We start from the raw sequence: 23,105 nt of genomic DNA on the forward strand, positions 1-23,105 counted from the left end.
AAGCAATTGTCAAAGAAGTTGGGCGGGAGGGGAGCTCGACGTTTATATGCTACCACGCACAGGAGCGCAAAGCGACCAACCACTCTAAGCAGGAATTATTGTTTGCTAAACCAAAACAAGTTCCAACGTACCCGTCCGATATGGTGTAAATGGGGGATCTGGTGGAACTTCCACGATATACCGTGGACTTTTAGGACGGAAAATCATGGTGTTCCCACGCCATACTACGCAGGCCATTAAGAAAACTGGCGGACTACATCCAAAACCATGTTGAAATTTGTTGAGGCCTCAGGTAGCCTCTGGCCCTCATGTGGCTGAGTCATCCTGCTCCACCCATCATGTATGTCATAATCAACCGTCACATCATCTTCCATCCTTTCCCCTCCGGTCCTGTCACTAAAATGCACCGAGCCTAATTCGGAATCGGGCCATCGAGTCAGAGTTGGGCGTCGGGAACTCATCGATCCATGGATAAGTCTCATATCTGTTTGCTTCCATCTTCTTTCATCTCCACCAGCCCATTTCAAGTCAACGCCCTGCTACCACCAAGCAATATGAACCAAAATCGCTCCCAAGAGGAGTCCAAACCCCCACTTTTCGCCCAACTCGGCGAATTCTCAAAGCTACCACCAGAGCTACGCTTCCAAATCTGGAACTGTCTCTTCGTCGATTTCTTCAAGAACACGAGCGCACCCTGTGGTCTATCCATACTTTCTTGCAATCGAACTCTCAACCAGGAGACATCTCGTATTCTATATGAACATCGCGTCCTCTCTCTTACTATCGTGATCTGTTGCTCGCCTAAAAGAATACCAGAATTCCGCGCCTTTGTGAAGGCGGGAAAGAGTGCGAGAAAGCTAACTGGGGTTAAATATATGGGATTGAGTTGCTTTGATGATGTTCTTCGACTTATCCGAAATTTTCCAACCTGGAGATTCCAGAAATGTGGGCCGTGGATTCACGTCAACTACTTATATTCGCTGTCGCCCAGCGAAGAGTTGGAGCTGTGGGAGTGTGTTTTCAGGATCGTCGAAACTTTGGAACTCATACCAAACGGCAGAAACATCACATATAATACTTTCTATCCCTTCCCTCTAAGAAGACAGGCTCTACAAAAACTATTACAGAGCGGAGGGGTGATAAAGGACTGGTTTAATAAAAGATTCCCAGGGCAGCCTTTACCGTTTCGGTCCTGCCATCGTCCAGACATTCATGATCACGGTTATCCCCCCGGTCCATACCTAATTATTCCGTTCTACCACTATATGGTATTGCAGGCTATGCATTCTGTCGAGCTAAAGCAAAATAAACGAGATAAGCCAGAGACTGAGTTATGAGCTATAAGGTCCGGAGTCTATGATTTTCACTCCGCCCCACTGCGGCTCACCCGAGCCAATCAGCCTACGTTCTCACTGAAGAGCCTCATCTCTAGATATTCCCTGGCGATCGTTGTTATACGGAGACATCATGGTATCTACTTCTCTGTGGTGCAATTCGGCTGGCTAAAATCCCCGTTCCTCCCCTTTAACCCGCAGTTGTCCGAACTAAATAATTGCCAGCCCCACAACCCATTTTATTAGACCTCCCCCGGTCCGGAACTCCCAACGTTGCTACAAGCCAATTTTTTCCCAGACGAAATGACTCCATTGTGGATGAAGTAATCCTTGATTGAGATGTAAAAAATCCGATTTGCAGAATTAAGTTGAAACTGTCCTTCAATTTTCCGTTCAACATTTACCTCGCGTCGAAAACCAACATAATGTTATCCAGCCAGAAGGGGCTTCCCTCCTTGCTATCCGCCGCTTCTTTGAGCGTACCTAAACAATTCAACAGCACTGTCTTTTATAGATGGTTGACACTATCAGAGTTCCAAATCCTTAAATAGATTCGACCTCGAGGAGGGAACGTTCTTATGTTAAATGACCGATTATGCATTGAATACGGGCGCTGTGTTTATCTATCTGAAGTATCAACAATGCTATTCATTTCGGAACATATATCTGTCCTGGTGCCGAAAGTTCTATGTGCGTTCACTCGTTGCGGGTGGACGTATAATGTGATGGAGAGGATTCAGGGAGACATAATTGGTAATGGGTGGGTAGACGAAGTGAAGAGTCGAAAGCGAAACTTCTTTTGCATTTAGCAGGATTGGTTCGTGAGATGCGTGATCTTTGGCCTCCCTATGAAGGTAGCTCCTGTTGATGGCGTATCGCTTTATGACTGTCGTCTTCCGGGTCCTTCTTTACGCTTTGGTCCCTTTAATACTACCCAGGAGTTCCATCGGTATTTACGGATAAGCATGGAGTTTGATTCAAGGCTTGAACCTGAAATTCAGGGGCTTGAACCTGAAATTCAGGAATCGATCAAACGTCAAAACAATTCTTAGCCTTCGATATTCACTAACGGCGACCTTAGTAGCCTCAGCATTCTTGTGCGTGGAGATGACATTGTTGGTATTGTTTATTGGGAAGCTGAGCCCGAGAAACGTCACGATACCGGGCCTCCACCACCGCACGATAGAGATGGAAGCAGGAGCACTCACAGGCGGGGCAGGGAGGCGTGACAGCGGCGGAGTACACGCGTGTAGGAGGGCATACACGCATGTAAGATAGCATGCGCAAGACGGACAGCTGACAACTGGCGAGTTTATGAGGACACACTGGTGCAAGACGCACAGCCGACAACTGGTGAATCTACGAGGACATGTGGGCGCAAACTGGTGCAAATGAATGACATTTATGGCATTTTATGTATATATATCACCTCAGTGGCGAGCTGCAGCGGCCGTCAGCGACACCGGAAGAGCCCTTTGGGAACTTATAAACGGTGTATAATGCAACTCTCTCTCTCTCTCTCTCTTTATTGGGAAGCTGCTGGCTGGTATCCATAATATTAAAAATACACTTCTGCCCACCAAGTCGACCCACAAAACTCATTCTGGATCAATGAGACTGATAAATCCCTACAACTAATGCCTGAAGAGAATGGAACGGACCCGTCAAATATACTATGGAGATAGAGATGTTTGAATGATCCTGATATCTGGCTTATAACTCATCCAATGATCCCCTACAACATCAAATCATAGGTTGGAGCTTTTTTCATATCGAAACTGCCCTGGCCATCGAAACAAGGCTGGTCTTTCTCCCGCTGATATTAATCTATTCTTGGCTCTATAGTATTTTATCAAATACTATAGAGCCAAGAACATGAATTTCTTCAAGTACAAGTTAGTCAAGCTACTTAATCCTCACACAGCTAATATTTACCATAAGTAATTGAGTAGTAATATCTTGGTCATTGAAAGCCATATTATTGAAAAGGAAATGTACTTGTTGAATCTTTGTTTGTTATGAAGAAGATCATAGCTCCTGTAGATATATAAATACCCCTTGTTATTATGAAAAGAGTCCTTATACGCCCAATCAAGCAGTTCGTATGATAGGCCCCAATTTTCCCTCTTATCAGGTAATTATAAGTAGTTTGTATGATAGGCTATAATTTTCCTAACAACCTATACCTGTGTTGAGGTATATATAAGGTTGTCTAATAAAGAATTAAAATCTAATCTTTATATGTTAAAATTATAAATTGTCTTTAAGAGTTAATACTTTCTAATTAAGACAGATAATTAATATCAGTTCTACAAAATTAGTAATTATAAAAGATATAGCCGTAATTTAGAATAATAGGGATCAAAATTCAATTTTATAAGCTAGAAAATCTACCTATTAAAAAACTTAGGTATAGATTGGTTTACTAAGATATAGAGTAGAATTTGGGGAGCCTAGAGGCTGATAGTATCAACAGTTACTTTGAATAAGACAGATCCTGGCTTTATTAGCAAAGAAACTTTAGTAACCTCATTCTTATCCTCAGAGAAGTCGCAATTTATTCAATATCTATATGTGTTTTATACCCTTAATAGTTACACTGTTTCCTTTAAGGAATAATCTAGTAGCCTTGAGAGTCTTATATTAAGAATTTCTAGTATATTCTAGCTAAGTAAGAGGTAAATTATACGTATTATCCAGAGAATTAATCTTAGCTCCTTTCTTCAGTAGAATTTTAGCAGCAATAAGAGAACTAAATTCTACAGCCTAAGATAGAGGTATACATTTATTTTGGTTATAATCGTCAACCAGAGTATCGATATCCAGCAGACTCTGAATAAGAGCCGTACAATTTCCCATCACGGTGAAATAAATAAGCGAACTTTTATAGGGGCCTCTTGGGTTACAAATACCCTTCAATCAGATAATTTTCTGCGTTTTATCGAAATAACCATAATCTCATTGTTCAGCTTATTTACATCAATCTTTTTGAGGTACTCAAATTCCTGATCAATTATGGTCATTGTAGTATACTAAGCCATATAGACTAGATTATATTGTTTGCTGATTTTATCGAATTCACTCAATGCCCCCGAGAGAGACAGAGGACCAAAAATTTCATCACCCAAAGTTTTAACTGAAGTCGATTTTATGTGATCCGGAGAGAGATCCCCGAGATGAGTATCGAGAGAAATTTTTGTGTCATTTCGGAATTAAGGATTTTCGATAGCATGTCGAATGAACTTAGCACCAATTTAGGCCAAGGCGGCTTCCATTTTGGCTGATAATTATGATAGTTTATAAACAGAGGCGACAGATTAGTCGGTTAATATATAATAGTCACTTGGGCACCTTATACTTTAGGCACCGAAGGTCCGCAGCTAAAAGGTGACAATTACCCACTTCTTTTTCTGGATTCCTGCCCAAGGTTTTTTTTCATTTGACAGCATGATTTTCATAGCAGGCCACAATTTTCCCTTCCTTTACTATTTTAGGTGTACCACAGCTTTCTTTCGTTCAATCTCCCAAGAAACCCTCTGCAATTTATGTAGAGCATAGCGCAAGATTTGGTCAGGAATCAGCGCAAATATCGTATATTTGCGAGCTGTAAACTTTAAGCGTTTAATCTCAATAAGAGGCTGTTGATTGGCGACCCGACGTTAGATGAGGTTGGCGCTATTATGACTACTTCACCTAGCCAGAGATGCGTGTTCGCCAATTCTAGGAGTAGCCAATAACCCCGAAAGAAAGAATGTCCATGTTATTACCCCACTAATTTATGACAACGTTTTTATCCGCTGTGTTCCGAAATGAACTATAATGTGAACTGTTGATTTACGTGCAAAACCACTTCAATAAAGAGACCGCGATGAATCGGCGACCGTGATTTTTGCACTCGTTAAAGACCTGTCATACGGTTCCAAACGCAGGCGTGAAATCTGCGAAAAGAAAACATAACTGCGGCCCTTGGCGAACTGCTGTTGAACGATATATTATTTTCGTGTTCAATTTGCCACAGTAGATAGCCTTTCGTTCAACGTGGAGGCGGTAGGATGTGCAGATTCTTCGGAATAAAGTTCACCCGGTCTCGCAACACCGGTGAAAGTAAACATCGGTGAGTAAACCACCTCATCAACGCTCATGTCTCGCCGCTGCATTTTTTTTTTCTAAAGGAATTTTCCTTCTACTATTAATTAATTACTGCAGTATGTACCGCATTTTCTCCCAGGAAATATCTCCACACGCTAAAGATGTTATCTGGGAGTGGAGGAAACAGATCTTCTGAATTTAGAGGCCTAGCAGAGCCACTAAATAGACTATGGAGAGGAATCACAGGCACTGTCAATGAGTAAAATTGGCACAAGACTATAGCATAATCTGATGAGATATTGCAAAATATAGCGTTATCCATCTGGGCAGGGACGAAACTAAGGACGGCTGTTGGTCTGAGAGGAAAGCCCATCCGGCTGATCAGCATTTCTCCCGGCAATACCGTCTTGACGATCTCTGAGTATCTGCATCACGCCACTATGGCCGCCCGCCGAGGCAGCATTTATCGCGCTGCCGTGAAAGCCGCCTTGGGAATCCACATCAGCTCCTGCTTCCAAAAGCAGTTTGACCACCTTTTCATTCCCAATATGAGATGCAGCTTGTAAGGCATTTCCGTACTTGCCCCCTTGAGCATTAACATTTGCGCCATGGGTCAGTAGTATTCCCACGACCTTTTCTGAATCCTCGGGTGATGCAAACATGAATTTGTAACAGTTTCTGATAGCTGGATTCTTAAAAATGGACGTCGAGACTTGCTCCAGTAATTGTTTCCGGGGGCTTTCCTCACGCAAAATTATATCCATAAACCAAGATTCAAGCGCACCTCCCGCGGTGAGGCTTTGAGAAACAGCATCATGAACAGTCACACGCAGAAACCGGAAAATCTGCTCATGGAAAAGCTGCTGGCTATATTCTCGCTGTGTCAATGATGCGCCGTAGAGCGCATTTCCAAAAGTTTTGGTTTGAGCATTAACATCAGCACCTCGTTCCAGGAGCAACCTCACAGCACCCTCTTGGCAGAAGTGGGATGCACCAAGTAATGCAGCGTCTTTAGCAGTCTTGAAAAGGTCATCCTGATGTTCATTTTCCGCATTAAGGATCTCTTGCATCTTTTCTAAATCGCCTCGGATGGCCGCAGCTCCCAGTTCATTGCCTAAGTTTCTAGGGCTTGAACGCGCACCCTTTATAAGCAACAGATTTCTTATCTCTTCATGACCATTCTGTGTTGCCATCTCTAACGCACTTTCATGTGGGGCACTACAAGCGTTGGCATTCGCTTCATGGTCAAGTAAGATCTGCACTATTTTCTTATTGCCCACAGAAGATGCCGCTTGGAGTGCAGTGCCAAACCTCCCAGCTTGGATGTTGGGGTCAGCATCACAGCCTAGTAAAGCATCCACGACTTCCGTATGACCCTTCAGAGATGCTGCTTGGAGAGCAGTTCCATAAGTACCGTTTTTTTTATTGACATCGGCTCCATACTCGATCAAAAGCTGCACCACTGCAGTGTGCCCTTTGAGAGATGCCGCCTGAAGTGAATTTCCGTATGTTCCCCCTTCGGCGTTCACATTAGATCCTGTTGACGCCATCTTGTCCACAATATCGTCAAGTCCCAGAATACTCGCGTAATATAGGGGGGATGCCCTCCGGATCATCGGTTGATCTGTGTTTAGGAAGTTGACCCACCCATCATCCGCATTATATAGCTCGATCCAAGCAGTAAAATAGCCACCATCTTCATCGCGGAACAGCTGAAGCGCAAGATCTTGTAGCCCAGATTCTTTATCCGAACAGGCTAGATAGTAATTAGACCACTCCATAGCTGCGAAGAGAGCGAATGGAAATTGAGTAACTTTTTCCAAGCCTCTACCCTTCTCCGAAAGAGCATATTTGAGATATACCAGGCAGATCTCTGCCATTTCTTTGTTTGCTGATTGACGATCGATTGCAAACGCGGCTACGTCCTGTTGCCTAATTCTTTCCGACTCAAGGTATTGTCGAAGCAAAGAATGAGATATAGTGACAACCGAAGTGTAGGGGTTTCCGGTAATTTCCGTTTGCGTGATCTCAATCAAATTGTAACATATTCTGCGAAGCTGATCCTCGGCCCCAAGTAGACCTTCAAGGTCCAGGCATGGTGTTTTTTGAAGATCGACCGCAAGTGCATGGCACACCTCTCCTGTAGTGAGGGGACGGTTGGAATAGCAGAGCAAAGACATGACACGTCGTACATTATCGGTTTTCTCTTGATCAATTCTTCGCAGAAGTCGCTCGTAGGTTTCGTGCATATCAAGTGGTAAATTTTGGAAGACAGCATCGCGTTCACGTTTGAGTGAGGCTTTCTTTAAAGGTAATTGTAGTTGAGATGCGACGTAGAGGAACCTTAATTGGATTTTAGCTTCATTAGAAGTGAAACCTTCTCATCAACTACTTACACTCCTTGTGCACGCTCGTTCAATAAAGCTTGTATCTGCAAGTAATCATTCTTCCAATGAGAGAGGTTTATGCGAGTCGTCAATTCGTGGAACACATAGTTCGAAATGTCTCTTTCAACACCAGGGTTTCTCATATTGACAGCTTGTCCTGGTTGAGGGTTGAAAGATTGACGTATGTCGGTGATATCATGACTACTGACCAAGACATGTAGAGCAGGTAAGCTCCATTGTCGCATGGTCGCAATTGAATCTAAAACGCTTTCTCGTTCTTCGTTCTGGGGGCACTCATCTAATGCGTCTATCAGAATGTAGATATCGGCAAATTGCCGAGCAAGACAGCCCAGACAGTCAATGAGTTTATCCAATGGGGTTTCGGATGCTTCGATGCCTAGTGAATGCCATTTCCGATAGAGGGTTTTAACGCAATCATCATCATGCACCTTTGGCAAGAGCTGGAGTATTAGCGAACGTAGCATCCCAGATGCATTTTGTTGCGATCGATCGTTGAAATTGAAGTAGAAAAAAGCGAACCCGGCATTTGCATGTAATTGCCTGATATTTTCGACAGCCGCGGAGAACATGACTGATTTACCACACCCAGGTACGCCGTGCACCCATAAAAATGAATCTGAGGTACTGAGCCAATTTCTGAAGGAATCGGAGTTCAAGAACCACTCTCCAATGCCTTTATGGTGTTTTTGATTGAAAATATTTTGCTTTATTTCGGGATTGGGAGCATTGAGCCAGCTTCGAATTGTCTGGGTCTCATCTTCTTTCCGGTGAGGGGTTGCTGGCGGAACATTGTTGTGGATCACCGCATTTACTGTGCCATAGTTATAGCCGAATTGAAATCCCTCATTGTGCCCAGATTGAAATGAAGCCATGGCAAATCACCCCGTTTTGATGTTTACCAGAAACATCATGATTCAGCTTTCAGCTAAAAGAGGGGGCCAAAATAAGCGAGTCTTCACTAGTTGGTTATCAGGTGACCACGATGTTGGGGGCAGGGAATTAGATTGGTCGAAAGACCTCATCGACCACGCTGTTTGTTTAGTACTGGACGGGACGGCCCGGCACCCAGGCAACAGATTGGGGTCTGTATTTTGAGATGCCACGACTTATATCAAGTGGAATAGTTAGTACCCGAGTTCGTTAATGGTTAAGACCTCCCTGCTGGATACGAGCGTTTGGAAAGTCCACAACATTTGGTAATTGGCAATACATGGTGGATCCGCATAATGGGGCCACGGTGAAAGATCGCCACGGTGCGTGCCGCCCGTAAATAGCACCTGGGCAGCCGCTGATCCAGACTCTCTGCACTTTCAAGTATCGCTATTTCCCTCAGCTTCTATGTACTTCGATGCCCTTTTGCTCAAAAAGTCTTCACTGTGTCCCTTGAAATCAGATTACTAAAACAAAAGCGAATAGTGTTGGTTCGTACCGCTTTGTTAGGCAAGGGTTATTCAAGGCCCCCAGAAATCAAATTTCAGAGTTAGTAGGGTACACCTGTACACACTATAACAGAACGTGATATATCCAACCGAGGAGCCATGTCATATCTTCGAGGGAGTTCGAGCGAAGAGCTGTTTATTGCAAAAATTTCCCATTACATCATACAGAGAAGATAGACTGAATAAGTTGATGGTCTCTCCAGCAAAATCAGCGTGCCGAAGACTTTCATGCGGGCTGAGGGAGACCTGCTACAGCTGTTTGATAAAACAAGCCATCTTATCATACCCAGCAAGCCAGTAGTATACATACGAATATGAATAAAAATATGAATAGCGCATTCATTCACGCGAATAAAAAATTCATGTATTCATACCGGTATGTATTAATTCATTGTGGAGCTCTAGGGACCACTCCTAGAAATAAAGACACAATATTCAATATTAGCTTTAGTTTTTGCTACAATTGCCAATGCAGATACTTCAACTTCTTATATCAGCGAACGAAGTGATTCAAGTCCTTGCTTGCATCACGTCAACGAGCTGATCGATAATCTCAAAACCGTATCTAAGGGTGAGAATCTGTGCAATCCGGCTACAAATGGTTGTGGGGAAATGGTTACTAGTTACTCTGGCTTAGTCGGTACTATATATGATCTGTGGAGGTGGAATACGGGTGAGTAATAAAGTTTATTTGAGATAAAGATTTAATCCTGTAGACTTTACTGACGACTGTTATGTAGTGCTCTAGTAACCTTCCCTAGCGATACTGTATATGCTGGTATACACTGTTGGGGTATATAGGCTGTACTTACTGGTCCCTTGTTAGAGGGCTTCCGAGATAAGCACCAAGGTAAAGACTTAAGTGCTTCTTTTGTATACTATTCACTCTATCTCTAAGTCTGATTATATATATGGGTATATTGTCTAAATAATAGACTGGTACTATATTAATATTAGTATATATGAAAATATCTGGTTTGGATATACCTAGTAGGGTAATAGGGGTACTAAACTTAATAAATCGATATTCTATCTGAAAACTGGAAAATAAAAAATATATAATAGCAGGGATTTATATGTAGTCTCTACCATATTACTATCCTACCGGTGTGTAGCTTAAGTACGGCTGAGCGGACGGGAAACCCTGTTCTCTATGTACTATAGTTGTATGTAAGAGACGTACCTGGAAAGGGGAATATATAGTAATCTAATCAGTGATGAAACGAAAGGTCCGAGTCCTATTGGTCGTCAAGAATCATAGTACCACAGATGATCTATCCATTGCCAAGAATCTGTAGATTTTCATGCATGTCAAATTTGCAACGTAGACAAGGCTTCAAGACCTGGAATTTTAGTATACAAAAACCCTCACGTTCCCCTTAATTTTTCAAATTGCTTTTCACCTGGTTTCCTGCGCAGGCAACAACCAGCAGAGCCTCAAGTCGTCGAAATGACTCAGCCCCGCCCCTGCGGCTAGGCCTGTCAAACGAGAATAAAAAAAAGTAAATAAAATCACCCCTGCAACTCACCATTCAATTCATCGAGGACAGAAAGATAGCAGTGGTATTTCATGAGCAGACCATGGTAAAGGCATCATAAGAACGACCCTTGATAGTGTACACCGGCGGAAGTGGGATCGAAGGAAGAATGGGAGCGGCGGTAGTGGTTGACCTCGAAGATCATGTCGTCCACACTCAAATGGGCGACGCGAATACAACGACCGTGTACGCTGCAGAGCTACACGCTATTGAAATGGCGCTGGACTCGGTTCTGAACAGCACCGAGTCTTGAGCTGCACAAGCAAGGAATGGGCTTGTCATCTTTGCGGACAACCAAGCGGCACTGAAAGCGCTCCGCCGACCTCGCATGCCTTCAGGTCAGATCTACACTCACCCGCGGGTAACCCTCCGGACCCTCTACCATACCCGCACCGCGGGTAGGTAAGCGCCTAATTCATCGACGCTAAGGGTCGTATACCAAGAGGTCCGACCCTCAGAGGGTTACCCACGGGTAAACCTCAGGGTCTACAAACAGGACAAACAGACAAAAAAATGTGACTTATTCGCTATTTATAAATTATGCGAACTAAGAGAGGTTTTCTATGTTTTCAATTGTAATTTATAATACAGTAGTGGAGTTTAGAATCAATAAATAAGACTATAAGAAAAGTATATTTTTATCATACGAATGAATGAACATAGGATATAGAGAATCAACCAATATAATAATTGAGATCCAAGAATATAGCCCTCAAGTAGCTTTGAGCGCTGACGCTTTCTACTAGATACACACTACTGTGTATCAGGCAGTGAGGGGTTTGTATCGTTGTCACGGAATGGAGACCTTGCTTGACTACCGCCAGGGAGCCAATCACGTCACTGAGCAGCTTCAAACAACTGCTAAATTGCATGTTATCTCTTACGCCTACGACGCTGTTTCCGACAAAGCGAGTGTGGAGATGCTTTCCAAAGTTGTCTCCCCACAGGACGGAAAGATCATGAGTGCCATACCCAAAGCGGACGAGGATATCGGGGGGATCACGCTGTTGGGATTCAATGCTGGCTCTATCCACGCCCCGGCAAAAGAGGGAATTCGGGTGGGGGATGCAGAGTTTGGTACCAGCATTTACAATTTGGTCAGTCTTGGCCTTGGCCACGGCTGGTTTTCGGGACATCCTTACGAAGTTGTTCAAGGAGGGCTAAATAGACTTGAGCGCGCTTTGAAGGATCTCGAGGGGGGTTATGAGTCCGCGAAGAAGTATGTTCTGCGCCTCGCGGAAACACCCGGGGTGTCCAAGGATTAGACATAGTATAATCTACCTGCTATCTGATTCAGCTGTGACGTTCACATTTTTCTGATGCCTATTTGGCATCTCATTTGATGGAGATTCCCTCCCTTTGGCGGATGTCCACGCGGTTGTTGCATCAGCATTTGCTGATTGTCTCTCTCTGTGGCCTATTTAGGTTGTCTTTCCTCTTGTCTTTTGCTTCTTTTTCTCGTCTTGTCTAGATGCTCTAGTACTTCGAATTTCAGAAAGTCTTTCGGTTCGTTGTCCACTTCCTGTCTTCCTGGCCGTAGCCACCTTTTCATCATTGATACTTGATGTTTCCTCTCGTACTTTTGATATCTCTTCTTCTAAAGAGTCTGAACTAGTCGAGCTATCAATCGAAACACGGGTATTAGTACGAGCATCTCATAGACCCGACTATAATAAAGCCTAGGTTGTCCGCTGACGGGTCTAGTCAAAGTGACGACACGCTTGGGGCTTGACTAGCTACTAAGAGGAATGCCACCCTTGAGGACTAACAGCTAGTGGTGCACGCATCCATCGTATGTCTACCAAATCCAATAGAGAACCACACTAGCATAACGAGGCGCGCTCCGGCCGATATATCCAAACCGTGGACTTCAGGTATTCTGTGTACTGCACATTATCCTAGCATAAAGTAAGCATAGTTCCACCAGTCTGGTTTTAGACCGCTACGAAATATCGTGACTCTCAGACTGACGATGCTATTCAGAGATTTGGAGTCTTTTCGGTCGCGATTTATATGTACTATGTCATACAACAAGCTTCCGACAGAGGATAAGTTATCTAATAATCTTTATTTACAAAGACACGCAATATATTCTACTTATGTTTCTCCTTTTTTTCAGCCTAGTTTTCACCACATGAAGTCATTATACTCTGTCAACGCAAACGGCTCTTGTCGGAAGAGCTCACGGACAGCATCCCAGCCCCTTTCAAGCCGCACAATCGGGAGGTTTTCACGTCTAGAGAATTCAATATCTTCAAGTGTCCATTCAGGGCACTCGATAGCTGACTGTGTTGTCCCGACTTTGTCGGCAGTATGAGATGATGCGGTTGGGGATTCGGTCGATAGAATACCGCAGATTTCCAAAGCGCGCTGAGGAGGTACAGTCAATCGACCTCTTTTGAAAACCATTCGAGTCACAGCAGACGCAAAGACATTTTTATGTCGTTTATCCTCGGGAGTTGCTGGTTTTTCCATCATCTTGCTATTGATCGAACCACCCCCCCTGTATGACGTAGCGTCCAGGCAAGTGTTTACTAACAGCGACAAAATGTGAGACCATATAAATCCACTTATCATCCCAGCTCGCAACTTTAGTCCAGACTTCGTACGGTTGGTACGGCTTGATTTCTCGGTGAAAGATACACGCAATCGCGCTGACGATTAAGTTGCAATGTATCGAATCTCTGAAATTCAAGACGATGGGCGCAAATAGCAACCCACTGAGATAGGCTCTCGATACATCGAGATCAGTGATGTAGGTCGAGTTTGACTTATGAAGGTTGAAATCACATTCAGTAGCTGGAGATCGTGACTTAACCACTGCCGGGAGAAAGACATGGTGTTGCTTAAGCGCACAGCTTGATCTTCTGCGGGAGAGGTAGCCCATTGCAAGGGCACCGAAAAATCGAAACTGAAAAGTCAGTTGCATTTCCTGGGAGTAATGAAAGGCAATTCGAAGCTTACATGCCACATGAAATGTAGATTCTTGAGACTCAACCCTAGTATCAGGCCGAGGCACCATAGCCATAGACTCATGACGAAAATCAAACGGTATGACCGATGTTTGTGGAGGGTCCGAAACGGTATGTAGGTTGCTATCGCTGCAGAAGTTCTGGATAGAATCAAATATTTACCCCATTTGTCGTTCCAGGAAATGCCTAGCGAGCTCGGGCATACTCGAAAGCGATGGTTACTCATGCCGAGGTGGGGATAGAGGCTATTTTCCGCGGCACTAAAGATACCCACCCAGTAGCCGCGGGAACTCCAGCCGAAGTAAATTGCTGAACAGACAACTTAAAAGAATCAACAAAAACCCATAAATCAAGATCCCATAATCACATCTCTTAAATTCTGCTCGTTATCAATCATCAAACAAAGCAAAACTCTATTGAGCCATGGCTGAAGAAGATCTTGTTCACCTTGACATCAACGGCATTTTTGCGGTTATCACGCTGAACAACCCAACAAAGTTCAATGCCTTGACACAGAATCTATATTACCGCCTTGCAAGCTTGCTTCGAGAAGCTGAAGATAATCCGGATGTCTACGTTACTGTCTTGATTGGCGAAGGCCCCTTTTTCTCTGCGTAAGTTCTCTTCCCCATGGTGCGAAAGGTGGAAGTTGCGAAGAGATGCTGATGCAGATTCAAGCGGGGCTGATCTTAAAGGGAAACCCCCATCTATGGAGGAGATTTTATCTCGCCCTTACTGGCTTCCCAAGTTGGTTAACAACAACGTTGATGTGGCGAGAGCGTTCTACAGCCATTCGAAGATTCTTGTCACTGCGCTGAACGGGCCCGTTATTGGACTTTCTGCAGCCTTGATATCTCACTCAGACTTTATCTATGCGGTATCCGACGCTTATATAATGACTCCTTTCACGTCTCTCGGCCTCGTTGCCGAGGGCGGCTCCAGTGTCGCGTTTGTGCAGCGAATGGGTCAGGGTAAAGCAAACGAGGCACTCCTTCTTGGCAGGAAGATCCCTGTCAGTGAGTTGGCTCAGGTCGGTTTTGTGAACAAGGTCTTCGAGAGCAAAGGCAACTTTCGTGAACAGGTGATGAGCTACCTGCAGCAGACATTCGGCGATCATCTAGTGAAGTCGAGCCTTCTGGGGACCAAGGCTCTCATGCGTCGTCGCTTGGTTAGGGAGCAGGACGAGCAAGCACCGCTCGAAATGTTCGGTGGCCTCGACCGTTTTTGCCAGGGCATCCCACAGGCCAAGATGAGCGAGGCTCTGTCCAAAAGCAAGACATCTCGACTTTGAATTTGTTTAGAATTGTGACCGACGCATGATAGTGCTAAGCTCCTAGAAATCAGCGCTTAGACTGCAGGCCTCCGTTCGTACTGCGTCTTGCATGTGGCTTCGAACTGTGTTCTTGTCTTTATACTCTCTACCTCTCTGTACAAGACTTCGCAATCTACATTCTCTTTTCTAAATGTAAATACTCCTAGAGCGTCATCTGTCCATAGCTCTAGATTTAGAAGGCCACAGGCAGATTAGGCTACAGCGATATGGATAGCAAGGCTTTTTTCTCGTTTATGACGATGCGGCGCTCAATAATGATCTTCAATACAGCCTCCACGGGCGTAATTCGAGATCACTGTCAGGCCAATGGTAATTTTTGACTCTTTTGTCTGTCTTATTTACGCTCACGGCTCTGTCGGCCAATCTGCTATTGTTTAAAAGTGATGGCGCGACTAAAGGCTCGAAATAATACTTCTTGAAGCGACATATTGTCGCTTGCATTAGGCCGACATGGGCAACGAGGTCCTTGACTTCTATCTAACCTAAGCACTAATCTGATGTTGCGTTGACTATTGGTCGCCTCAGGCCTCGGCAGTCGCCGTAGCCAGAGGTCAGCTTTGCATGACTAACCACCGCCAACTGGACAACCTTACTGGGCAACAGTGCGGAGGCTTGCTGTTGCCGAGGCCCAGCTTGTGTACCGCTCCTACCCCAAAGTACTTCTTATCCGCGGCAACCTTCCCGCATTGGTGCTGAACATGCTGTACTGACTTCATTTGCAAAAGGCCCGACTGCTCACTTTCATGATGCCCAATTCTTCAGCGGAGAGCACGCGGAATTCTGGCAGAACGCGACGGTCCAGAAAACGAGCACCCGTGGCTTGCGAGTCATGCCACGCCCGTAAAGTAAGGTGCAGTCTCCCACAAACTGGCCAACCCTGCGCCAACTGCTCCTTAGATGATGTCTCATGTGTGCCGCGGGAGAACAGGAGATTGAAGTAAGCGACATGTCAACTTCAGACCGAAGAACTCCTCGGCAGACACGCTAACGAGCTGCCGTGGCAGACTTGGTATACAATCGTCCTCTTACCATCTTAGCACGGTCTCTTCGATGTCAAATGGCAGTCCCGCAGTACTGAGTACTCCGCTGGAAGATCGCGGCTTTTCACTCGGTCCCGAGCGCCTCGTTGCGTCGGAGGATCTATCTGTGCGGAGCGGACGGAGTCCCACAGCTCCGTCGGTTGAAGATACTGGGGATGGCACCGAAACGCCTTACCATCCGTTCAATGAGCATTTCAGCCATCATAATGGAGATAGTACGGGCACATCACAACCAGATGGAGACGTGGTAGATAAGTGTTATTCCCCCATATATGGTGAGAATCAGAGATCTAGTTGGGATTGAGGAATCCTTGCGCCAGTGACGGTCCGCCATGATGCTGATTCGATCATGCAGGCGACCCTCGGGGCGTTGGCCTGGTAGTCGACATCTGCGAACCAGAGCCAAGGGAGAAGAGCGGTCACTTCCTCGTTCCACGAATTAGCCCAAAACATATCGACCAGGGAACGATCGATTATCTGCGCTACAAGGGCGTCTTCGACTTGCCTACTCCTGCTGTCTGCGAAATGATCATACGGACGTACTTCCACTATGTGCATCCTTTTTTCCCAGTTGTCGATGCTCGTTCATTCCTCGATCTGTTTGAGAATGCACGCAACGACCTGAGCCTGCATCTCTTGTGGAGCATGTTTCTAGCTGCCGCAAATGTATGGGTTTTGTTCATTCTCTCACTTCCCCTCGTTGGCATCCTAACATGAGATATAGTTCGCAGATCACAGCATCTTAAAAGCCACCAACTTTTCGTCGAGAAAAGAAATGAAGCGTGCAATGTATATCCGAGCTAAGGTTCTGGCTCGATAAGACACTCTTGGACAAAAGGCACTAGCTAACCAAAGTCGTCTAGGCTCTTTATGACGCGGAATATGAAAGAAGGAAGATTACTCTCATTCAGGCAGTACTCCTGATGGGCTTCTGGTATTCGGACACTGAAGACAGGACCGGGTCTTGGCATTGGAACGGCGTTGCCATCAGTCTGTGCCAAACGATAGGGCTACATCGGCAGCCAGACAGCAGTCGAAAACACAGTAAAGCCATCTCCATGAGCGACATCAGACTATGGCGGCAGATCTGGTGGAGCTGCTTTTACCGTGAAGCGTGGTTCTCTGCCGGCATGGGCAGGCCTATGCGCATCAATCTAGCTGACTGTAGTAACCCGATGCCAGACCCCAATGACTCTGGTAGCCTCCTCACAGGAATTACGGAGAGTATTCAACAAAAGTACCTTCCTGAAGGCACTGGAGACTTAGCCAAACTGTGGACGGAGCTGTTGGCACTTACGGTCTCATTAGCAAAGATTCTCTCATGGCAAAATCGAGCGGAGCGGACACCACCCAGTAGGAGTGAAATACAGCACATGGACGATAACATCCGACAGTATTATTTTCGCAAAGAGTACGCCATAGCTCACCGACAAAGTCACGTTGTCTCCTTACACGCGTACCACGTTGAGCTATATCTAGAGTAAGTGAAATTCCGATTTTTTTTTTCGGTTAAGTTTCGATAGCCTGACACTCTATAGGTCCGTTTTGCTGATCCTATACCGGCCATTTATCTTTGATAAGCCAGAAATACGTTGGCCCGATGTCTCCGCGGACGAGTGGACATCCACTGTGGTGCGGAGGACCAAAGACGCCGCGACCAACACTAACAAGATCCTTGGCAACATGATCAGTGCTGATATGGTCAGCAGCACTCAAGCGATGGTGTACGTGCCCCGTCAGAGATTCAAAAAAACATTGAAACATGGGATGCTAAGTATCGCTAGCTGCATTGCATTGGTTCCCGCATTGCAAATCCATCTCCTCGACACCACCTCTGAAAAACAGCTGGTGCAACGAATGGGCCGCCACAACCTCGAATTTTGTATGATGGTTATTGAAGAGCTCAAAACCGTATATTTCGGCGCCGAAATACTTTTCAGAATGTTTACAAACGCAAAAAGTCAGATTTACAATCAGACGCTTGCTCCCGCCACAGTCCCTAGGGGGGATGCGCCCGACACCTCGCTTGGTTCCGCAATCGGCTCTACTACAGATGTCCCAGCCAATGCGCGCCAGGATGATGTGGAGATATTTGATGTCTTCTCGACGATGTTGAGTCCCTTTGCCCCATTAACAGCCAGTGGATTATTCGACAATGACGGGTACGTTTACACTCGATTCTGAATGCCTTTGTTTATTGACTCTCAATGGCGTTTTCTTCTTGATGAAACATGGTTTCAGTTTCAAGTTACTAATCGTCCTTCATATATGTGACAGGCTTTTTACTTTCGAACCCGACATCACGCTCGGGCAACTGATGTTCCCTGAGTCCGAATCCCCTGCAGATGCATAATCGTAGAGCTTTGCAAAATCGAGGCTGCTTGAGACAAGTTCGGGCTTGGCGACGGAATCTGATTTGACAATCATACAAACTCGCTCAATTCCACTGACCGTACCGCAACGAATGCCAGCCTCAACTGAGCGAAGATAAAGGGCACGTACGTACAAGAGTTAAGTCATAGCGACCGTTGCGGGGAAGCGGACTGTCCACCTACATTAATAGATTTAATGTCACATTGAAAGTATTTCTAGCTTACTTGCAAGGCAGATAAAGCTCAGTTCCTAATTTTAGACGTAACACACTTTTGCCGTCGATTAAAATATCTCTGTCAATGGTACTAGGACTCACTCGGGGCCTATATGACTAGAGCCACTTATCCCTGTTCTGTGTATGTCCGCTTTCGCTTTCTCCGAATTTCAGATAGCTGACTGCATACCTAGGTAGTAGTGTGCCTCGGCATGCAGCCGAGGAGCTCGAGTAATGCTGGCTTCCAATTATTTAGCTGCCCAGAAGAGCGAAGCAGAGACCTTTCTCCGCGAATGAGATATTAATTGCTGAGGCATAGCTCCATCACCTAATATCTACTAGTCAATCCTAGAAATACGACCAATACCCAGACGTGATTGGGTCTTTGGGACGAATGTAAGCCTATCTTATCCTCTTCGCCAATTGATTGTGCAGCCACCACAGATTCTGGCCCGAGGGTATGTGATGACGAAGACCAGGCAGGACAGGTCTCAGAAGCGAGTAGTATAAGAATTAGGTGCGCAAAAAAACGGCTGGTGGTCAAGGAGAATGGATGTTCGGTCAACGTTTGATTATATCGCTGAGCTCTCAAGCTGAGCTGAAACGGCCGTCAAAAACAGTTGTAGTCATCGCCAACGAAATGATTGATACTTAATCGGTTTCCGGGCGCGGGAAGTGAGCAAACAGGCTCAGCGCAATCCACAGGTGAGATTCTAATCAGTTCCAGTTATTGCGGATTAGTAGCAGGTAGTGGTCTTCAATGCCGCAGATTAAAGGCATCGGCATCTGCGATGGTCAATTCCCGGCCGCCTGGCCCAAATTTCTGGCGAAGAGCCCGTCATTCAATGTCATAAAGGCCCAGCTCATCTTGCATGCCGCTGTCGAAGCCAACAGAGGAAGTCTATCTGAGACCGCGGTGGATTGATGTCACGAAAGGCGCCGAGGAATTGACGATTATGATAGCTAGAGAAAAGGGGGTGGCGAAGCCCCGGAGCTCTGCGACCCGGATCAATAGCAAAAATGTCTCGGCCGCAGGGACCGGAGCAGAGGGGCGAAAAACAACTTTGAGGGAGTGTTGGTCAGGAGGGGGGAGGTCGATACCTATATACTACCACGAAAGGAGCGAAGAGCAACCGACTACGCCAAGCTTGATTCATGTAGCCAAAAAGTGGGGCAGTCTTCAACAAGTCAATCCGATATGGTGTAGTGGCTAACATCGCCGTCTCTCACACGGCAGCCGGGGGTTCGATTCCCCCTATCGGAGTTTATTTTTCAATCCTACTTCTTCTGCATTGTAGATTCCTTTTTTGCGATATTGTATTATTTTTGTGCAGCAGCTACATGCTGTTTGATAGATGTCTTTATTAGTAGGCATAGCGGGCATCCTTTTGTTCATTATTACGTATTTCACATAATACTTGGTATTGTATTTCAAGTTTAATCACTATAGTAGCTCCATGCTCGAAGCGGACGGATGTTTGCTTAATCTCCAGGGCTTAAGAATAGATTTCCCGAGATGGGGAGCTTCACTGGGGAAGCCACAGAGCCTCCTAGGGAATCCTCGTAATCTTGGGATCACTGCTCGCTTCAGGTTCCTCGAGCGAGATAATCGAACTCTCGGATGTCGCTAGTTGGGAGTGTGTGCAGACTCTCGAGGGCTATGGCCGCCATATCACAAAATTTGACGCCACTAAATCTTTCATTCAAACTGAAAGCGGCATATTCAACCTACCTTCTCATGCAGATACGACATGCTCTGGTACAGGTTTGGCAAGACTCTCTGCTCGGGGATTCAGCGTGAGTGAAGATCGAACTTGGGTCACATGGAACTCAGCCAAACTATTGAAGTTGCCATCGGTATACAATAATATGAGATTCTTTCTTGTATTTGAATCTAGTATTGGGATTGGTTGTGAATCAGGACATGTCATTCTGTTACATGCTACCTGTCACGATTGGCTACAGAAAGAAGATAGAGGGTGAGGTAGCTAGACAGAAAAAATAGTACAGGGCGAATTCAACTCTTAGCTTTCTTCAAATTTATGAATTCTTTAGTGGAAACCTGGAGATAGACGAGTTGTCTATGGCCTTGTCTGTCGGAGTAAGACGAGATTTGCCACTGGGCGGCACGAATGCCGTGGTGGGCCCGTCGCGCCATGACTGCGTTCAATGAGCGATCGGGAAATGGGCACGGGCCCATCTCTTGACCACGACCTATTGAATGCATATACTCGTCTTCGTCATCTTCATTCTCCAACGCTCATGCAAGTACCATTTGGACCCATATGCGCGAGCTAGTCCAGATATCCCTCCCTCATCATGGCTCCACGGTCCGAGTCTGCGGCAATGGCCCTTCGCGAATCATTCGGTGACAGGAAGATCCCCGAAATTTCGCGGAAAATCACCGCATGTGTTTCCTGTCGCAAATTAAAGGTTGGATGAATATCTAAATCTTTGCCTTATACTCGATAATCAAACTAATACCCATGATTCAACACTACTAGATTAAATGTCATATGAATAATGATAGACCGCCATGCACCCGCTGTAAAACACGCGGCAACACATGCACAGTGAACAAGAGTTTACAAACCCTTTTAGAAGGTGACGCTTCGTATGTGATGAACTAATAACTAACCTTCCCTCGAGAAATTGATCAGAAAAGAATCATCTGACTCGTTGAGATAGTTGGAAAGAGCAAATGGAAGACAGAATGGCCAGACTGGAAGCACATATCCTCAGCACTGCAGTGGAATCATCATCGCAACCGCCTTATCAAACTTATGGACAAGATACGACTCGCGGGAATCTTGGCGATAACCCTGCAGACCCATCTCAAATCGTCACATTAAATTTGTCTTGCAGTCTTGGAGCATTCCCCGCTTCTTCAATGATCAATTTCACATTAACGGATCCTCGAGGCACATCACGACAATGCCCAGATCTCTTATCAAACCAACTCATACCCCAAGAATCCGCAGAAAGCCTCTTCTCATTTTATAAAAAGAATATGGACTCTTTTGCCTATAATATTCTTGCCGACACCGATTCTCTGGCCTCTATTTCAGATCGCTCGCCGCTTTTGACAGTTTCCATCTGCACGGTTGCAGCTTTTTGCTCCGGCTCCCTACACTATCGAACCCTTTTCGATAACTTGAAAAGCGAAATATCCGGAAAAGTGTTTTCCAACAATCATGAGTTCGACGATGTACGAGCCCTTTGCATCGGGGCTTTGTGGCTCAACGAAATATCCACGGCGTTAAATTCACTAGGTAAGTAAATATGGAGGAGAGAGAAAGAAAACATATGCCCAGGTGGTAACTGTGAGGAAAGCCGAGCTAACAACTTGACCACCATCAGCCGTACGAATCGCAACGGAACTAAATCTCCACCGCTGCATCACCAAAATGCCTCACAAGAAACGCGCCTGCTACGACCGAACCCGATTATATTTCCTCGTATATATATGTGATCACCACTGCTCCCTTAGCCACGGCAAACCACCCTTAACACGAGACTTCCACTCCCTGAAAAGCCCACGGGATTTCCTCAGAACCGAACTTTCATCACCATCTGACCTGAAACTAATCAGCCAAGTCGAATTATGGTCTATCAGCAATCAGGTCTTCGACATGTTTGGCGCAGACGTCGATAATTGCGCTACTAGCCAGCGATTGAAAGAGATTCCTGCCCTGAGTGAGGCTTATGAGACGTGGTATCGCGATTGGCTTGGTATCTTGACTTTTGTCGAGGGTTCGGGCGAAGAGCCTTTCACTCGTCATGTTTTTGATTTTTATTACTACTCGGCGAGATTATATCTCTTTTCTCATATTTTTCGTGGTCAGGCGACTGATGACTCGGGAGAGGGAGATGCTTCAAGCTCATTCTCATCTTCAAAGAAGGCGACACATGGTTACGACGACTTTGCAGATGCTGCGTTGAAAAGCGCTCTTTCGATCGTTTGTCTTATCACCAAAGAGGAGGGAGGCTTGCAAAATTTACCCTACTATATCGGGACGGTGACTGCGTTTGCTTGTGTTTGTCTTGTGAAGGCGTCGAGTCAGAGCGAGTTGATTATCTGCGATATGGATGGGACTGATGTTTCTGAGCACTTGCGTGAACTTGTTCGGGTTCTTCAGGCTGCTGCTTCTGGAAATATTTCCAGTCATGGGCATCCGTTGCAAGGGATTGCAGAGAGTCTAGGGGGTATCTTGACGGGGGATATTGAAACACACGAGACTGGGCCGCTGAGAGGAGTTTTTGGATTTGATTTTGCTCTTGATGGGCTTGATATGCTGTCGGGTGATTTTGAACAAACGTCGTAAACTCCGTTACTCAGAACAGAATGAAGTGGCAAGATGATTA

The 23,105-nt window shown here is 45.5% G+C and overlaps 6 protein-coding genes across 6 annotated transcripts; 4 read left to right on the forward strand and 2 right to left on the reverse strand.

Moving 5' to 3' along the window:
• Nucleotides 1–5,761: 5,761 nt before the first annotated feature.
• Nucleotides 5,762–8,703, reverse strand: N7533_012373 (uncharacterized protein; the record flags this gene model as incomplete). Its single annotated transcript, XM_057109023.1, has 2 exons — nucleotides 5,762–7,766; nucleotides 7,820–8,703. 2 exons carry the CDS (start codon nucleotides 8,701–8,703, stop codon nucleotides 5,762–5,764), a joined length of 2,889 nt encoding a protein of 962 aa, XP_056954124.1.
• Nucleotides 8,704–11,605: 2,902 nt separating this feature from the next.
• N7533_012374 (chaperonin 10-like protein) lies at nucleotides 11,606–12,073 on the forward strand (the record flags this gene model as incomplete). Its single annotated transcript, XM_057109024.1, has 1 exon — nucleotides 11,606–12,073. One exon carries the CDS (start codon nucleotides 11,606–11,608, stop codon nucleotides 12,071–12,073), a length of 468 nt encoding a protein of 155 aa, XP_056954125.1.
• Nucleotides 12,074–12,935: 862 nt separating this feature from the next.
• Nucleotides 12,936–13,286, reverse strand: N7533_012375 (uncharacterized protein; the record flags this gene model as incomplete). Its single annotated transcript, XM_057109025.1, has 1 exon — nucleotides 12,936–13,286. The coding sequence occupies one exon, from the start codon at nucleotides 13,284–13,286 to the stop codon at nucleotides 12,936–12,938; it is 351 nt and encodes a 116-aa protein (XP_056954126.1).
• A 917-nt stretch (nucleotides 13,287–14,203) lies between these two features.
• N7533_012376 (enoyl-CoA hydratase/isomerase family protein) lies at nucleotides 14,204–15,071 on the forward strand (the record flags this gene model as incomplete). Its single annotated transcript, XM_057109026.1, has 2 exons — nucleotides 14,204–14,394; nucleotides 14,459–15,071. The coding sequence occupies 2 exons, from the start codon at nucleotides 14,204–14,206 to the stop codon at nucleotides 15,069–15,071; spliced, it is 804 nt and encodes a 267-aa protein (XP_056954127.1).
• A 1,092-nt stretch (nucleotides 15,072–16,163) lies between these two features.
• Nucleotides 16,164–18,506, forward strand: N7533_012377 (fungal specific transcription factor domain-containing protein; the record flags this gene model as incomplete). The annotated part of the gene is made up of 7 exons (XM_057109027.1): nucleotides 16,164–16,428; nucleotides 16,509–16,819; nucleotides 16,878–16,958; nucleotides 17,017–17,633; nucleotides 17,692–17,877; nucleotides 17,938–18,315; nucleotides 18,431–18,506. The coding sequence occupies 7 exons, from the start codon at nucleotides 16,164–16,166 to the stop codon at nucleotides 18,504–18,506; spliced, it is 1,914 nt and encodes a 637-aa protein (XP_056954128.1).
• A 2,553-nt stretch (nucleotides 18,507–21,059) lies between these two features.
• N7533_012378 (uncharacterized protein) lies at nucleotides 21,060–23,065 on the forward strand (the record flags this gene model as incomplete). Its single annotated transcript, XM_057109028.1, has 4 exons — nucleotides 21,060–21,173; nucleotides 21,245–21,354; nucleotides 21,429–22,012; nucleotides 22,101–23,065. 4 exons carry the CDS (start codon nucleotides 21,060–21,062, stop codon nucleotides 23,063–23,065), a joined length of 1,773 nt encoding a protein of 590 aa, XP_056954129.1.
• Nucleotides 23,066–23,105: the final 40 nt, after the last annotated feature.

Source organism: Penicillium manginii (assembly GCF_028828005.1).
Source record: "Penicillium manginii strain IBT 31320 chromosome Unknown utg000009l:1.0-3297300.0:1.0-3298630.0, whole genome shotgun sequence".
In the NCBI taxonomy this organism is placed as follows: domain Eukaryota; kingdom Fungi; phylum Ascomycota; class Eurotiomycetes; order Eurotiales; family Aspergillaceae; genus Penicillium; species Penicillium manginii.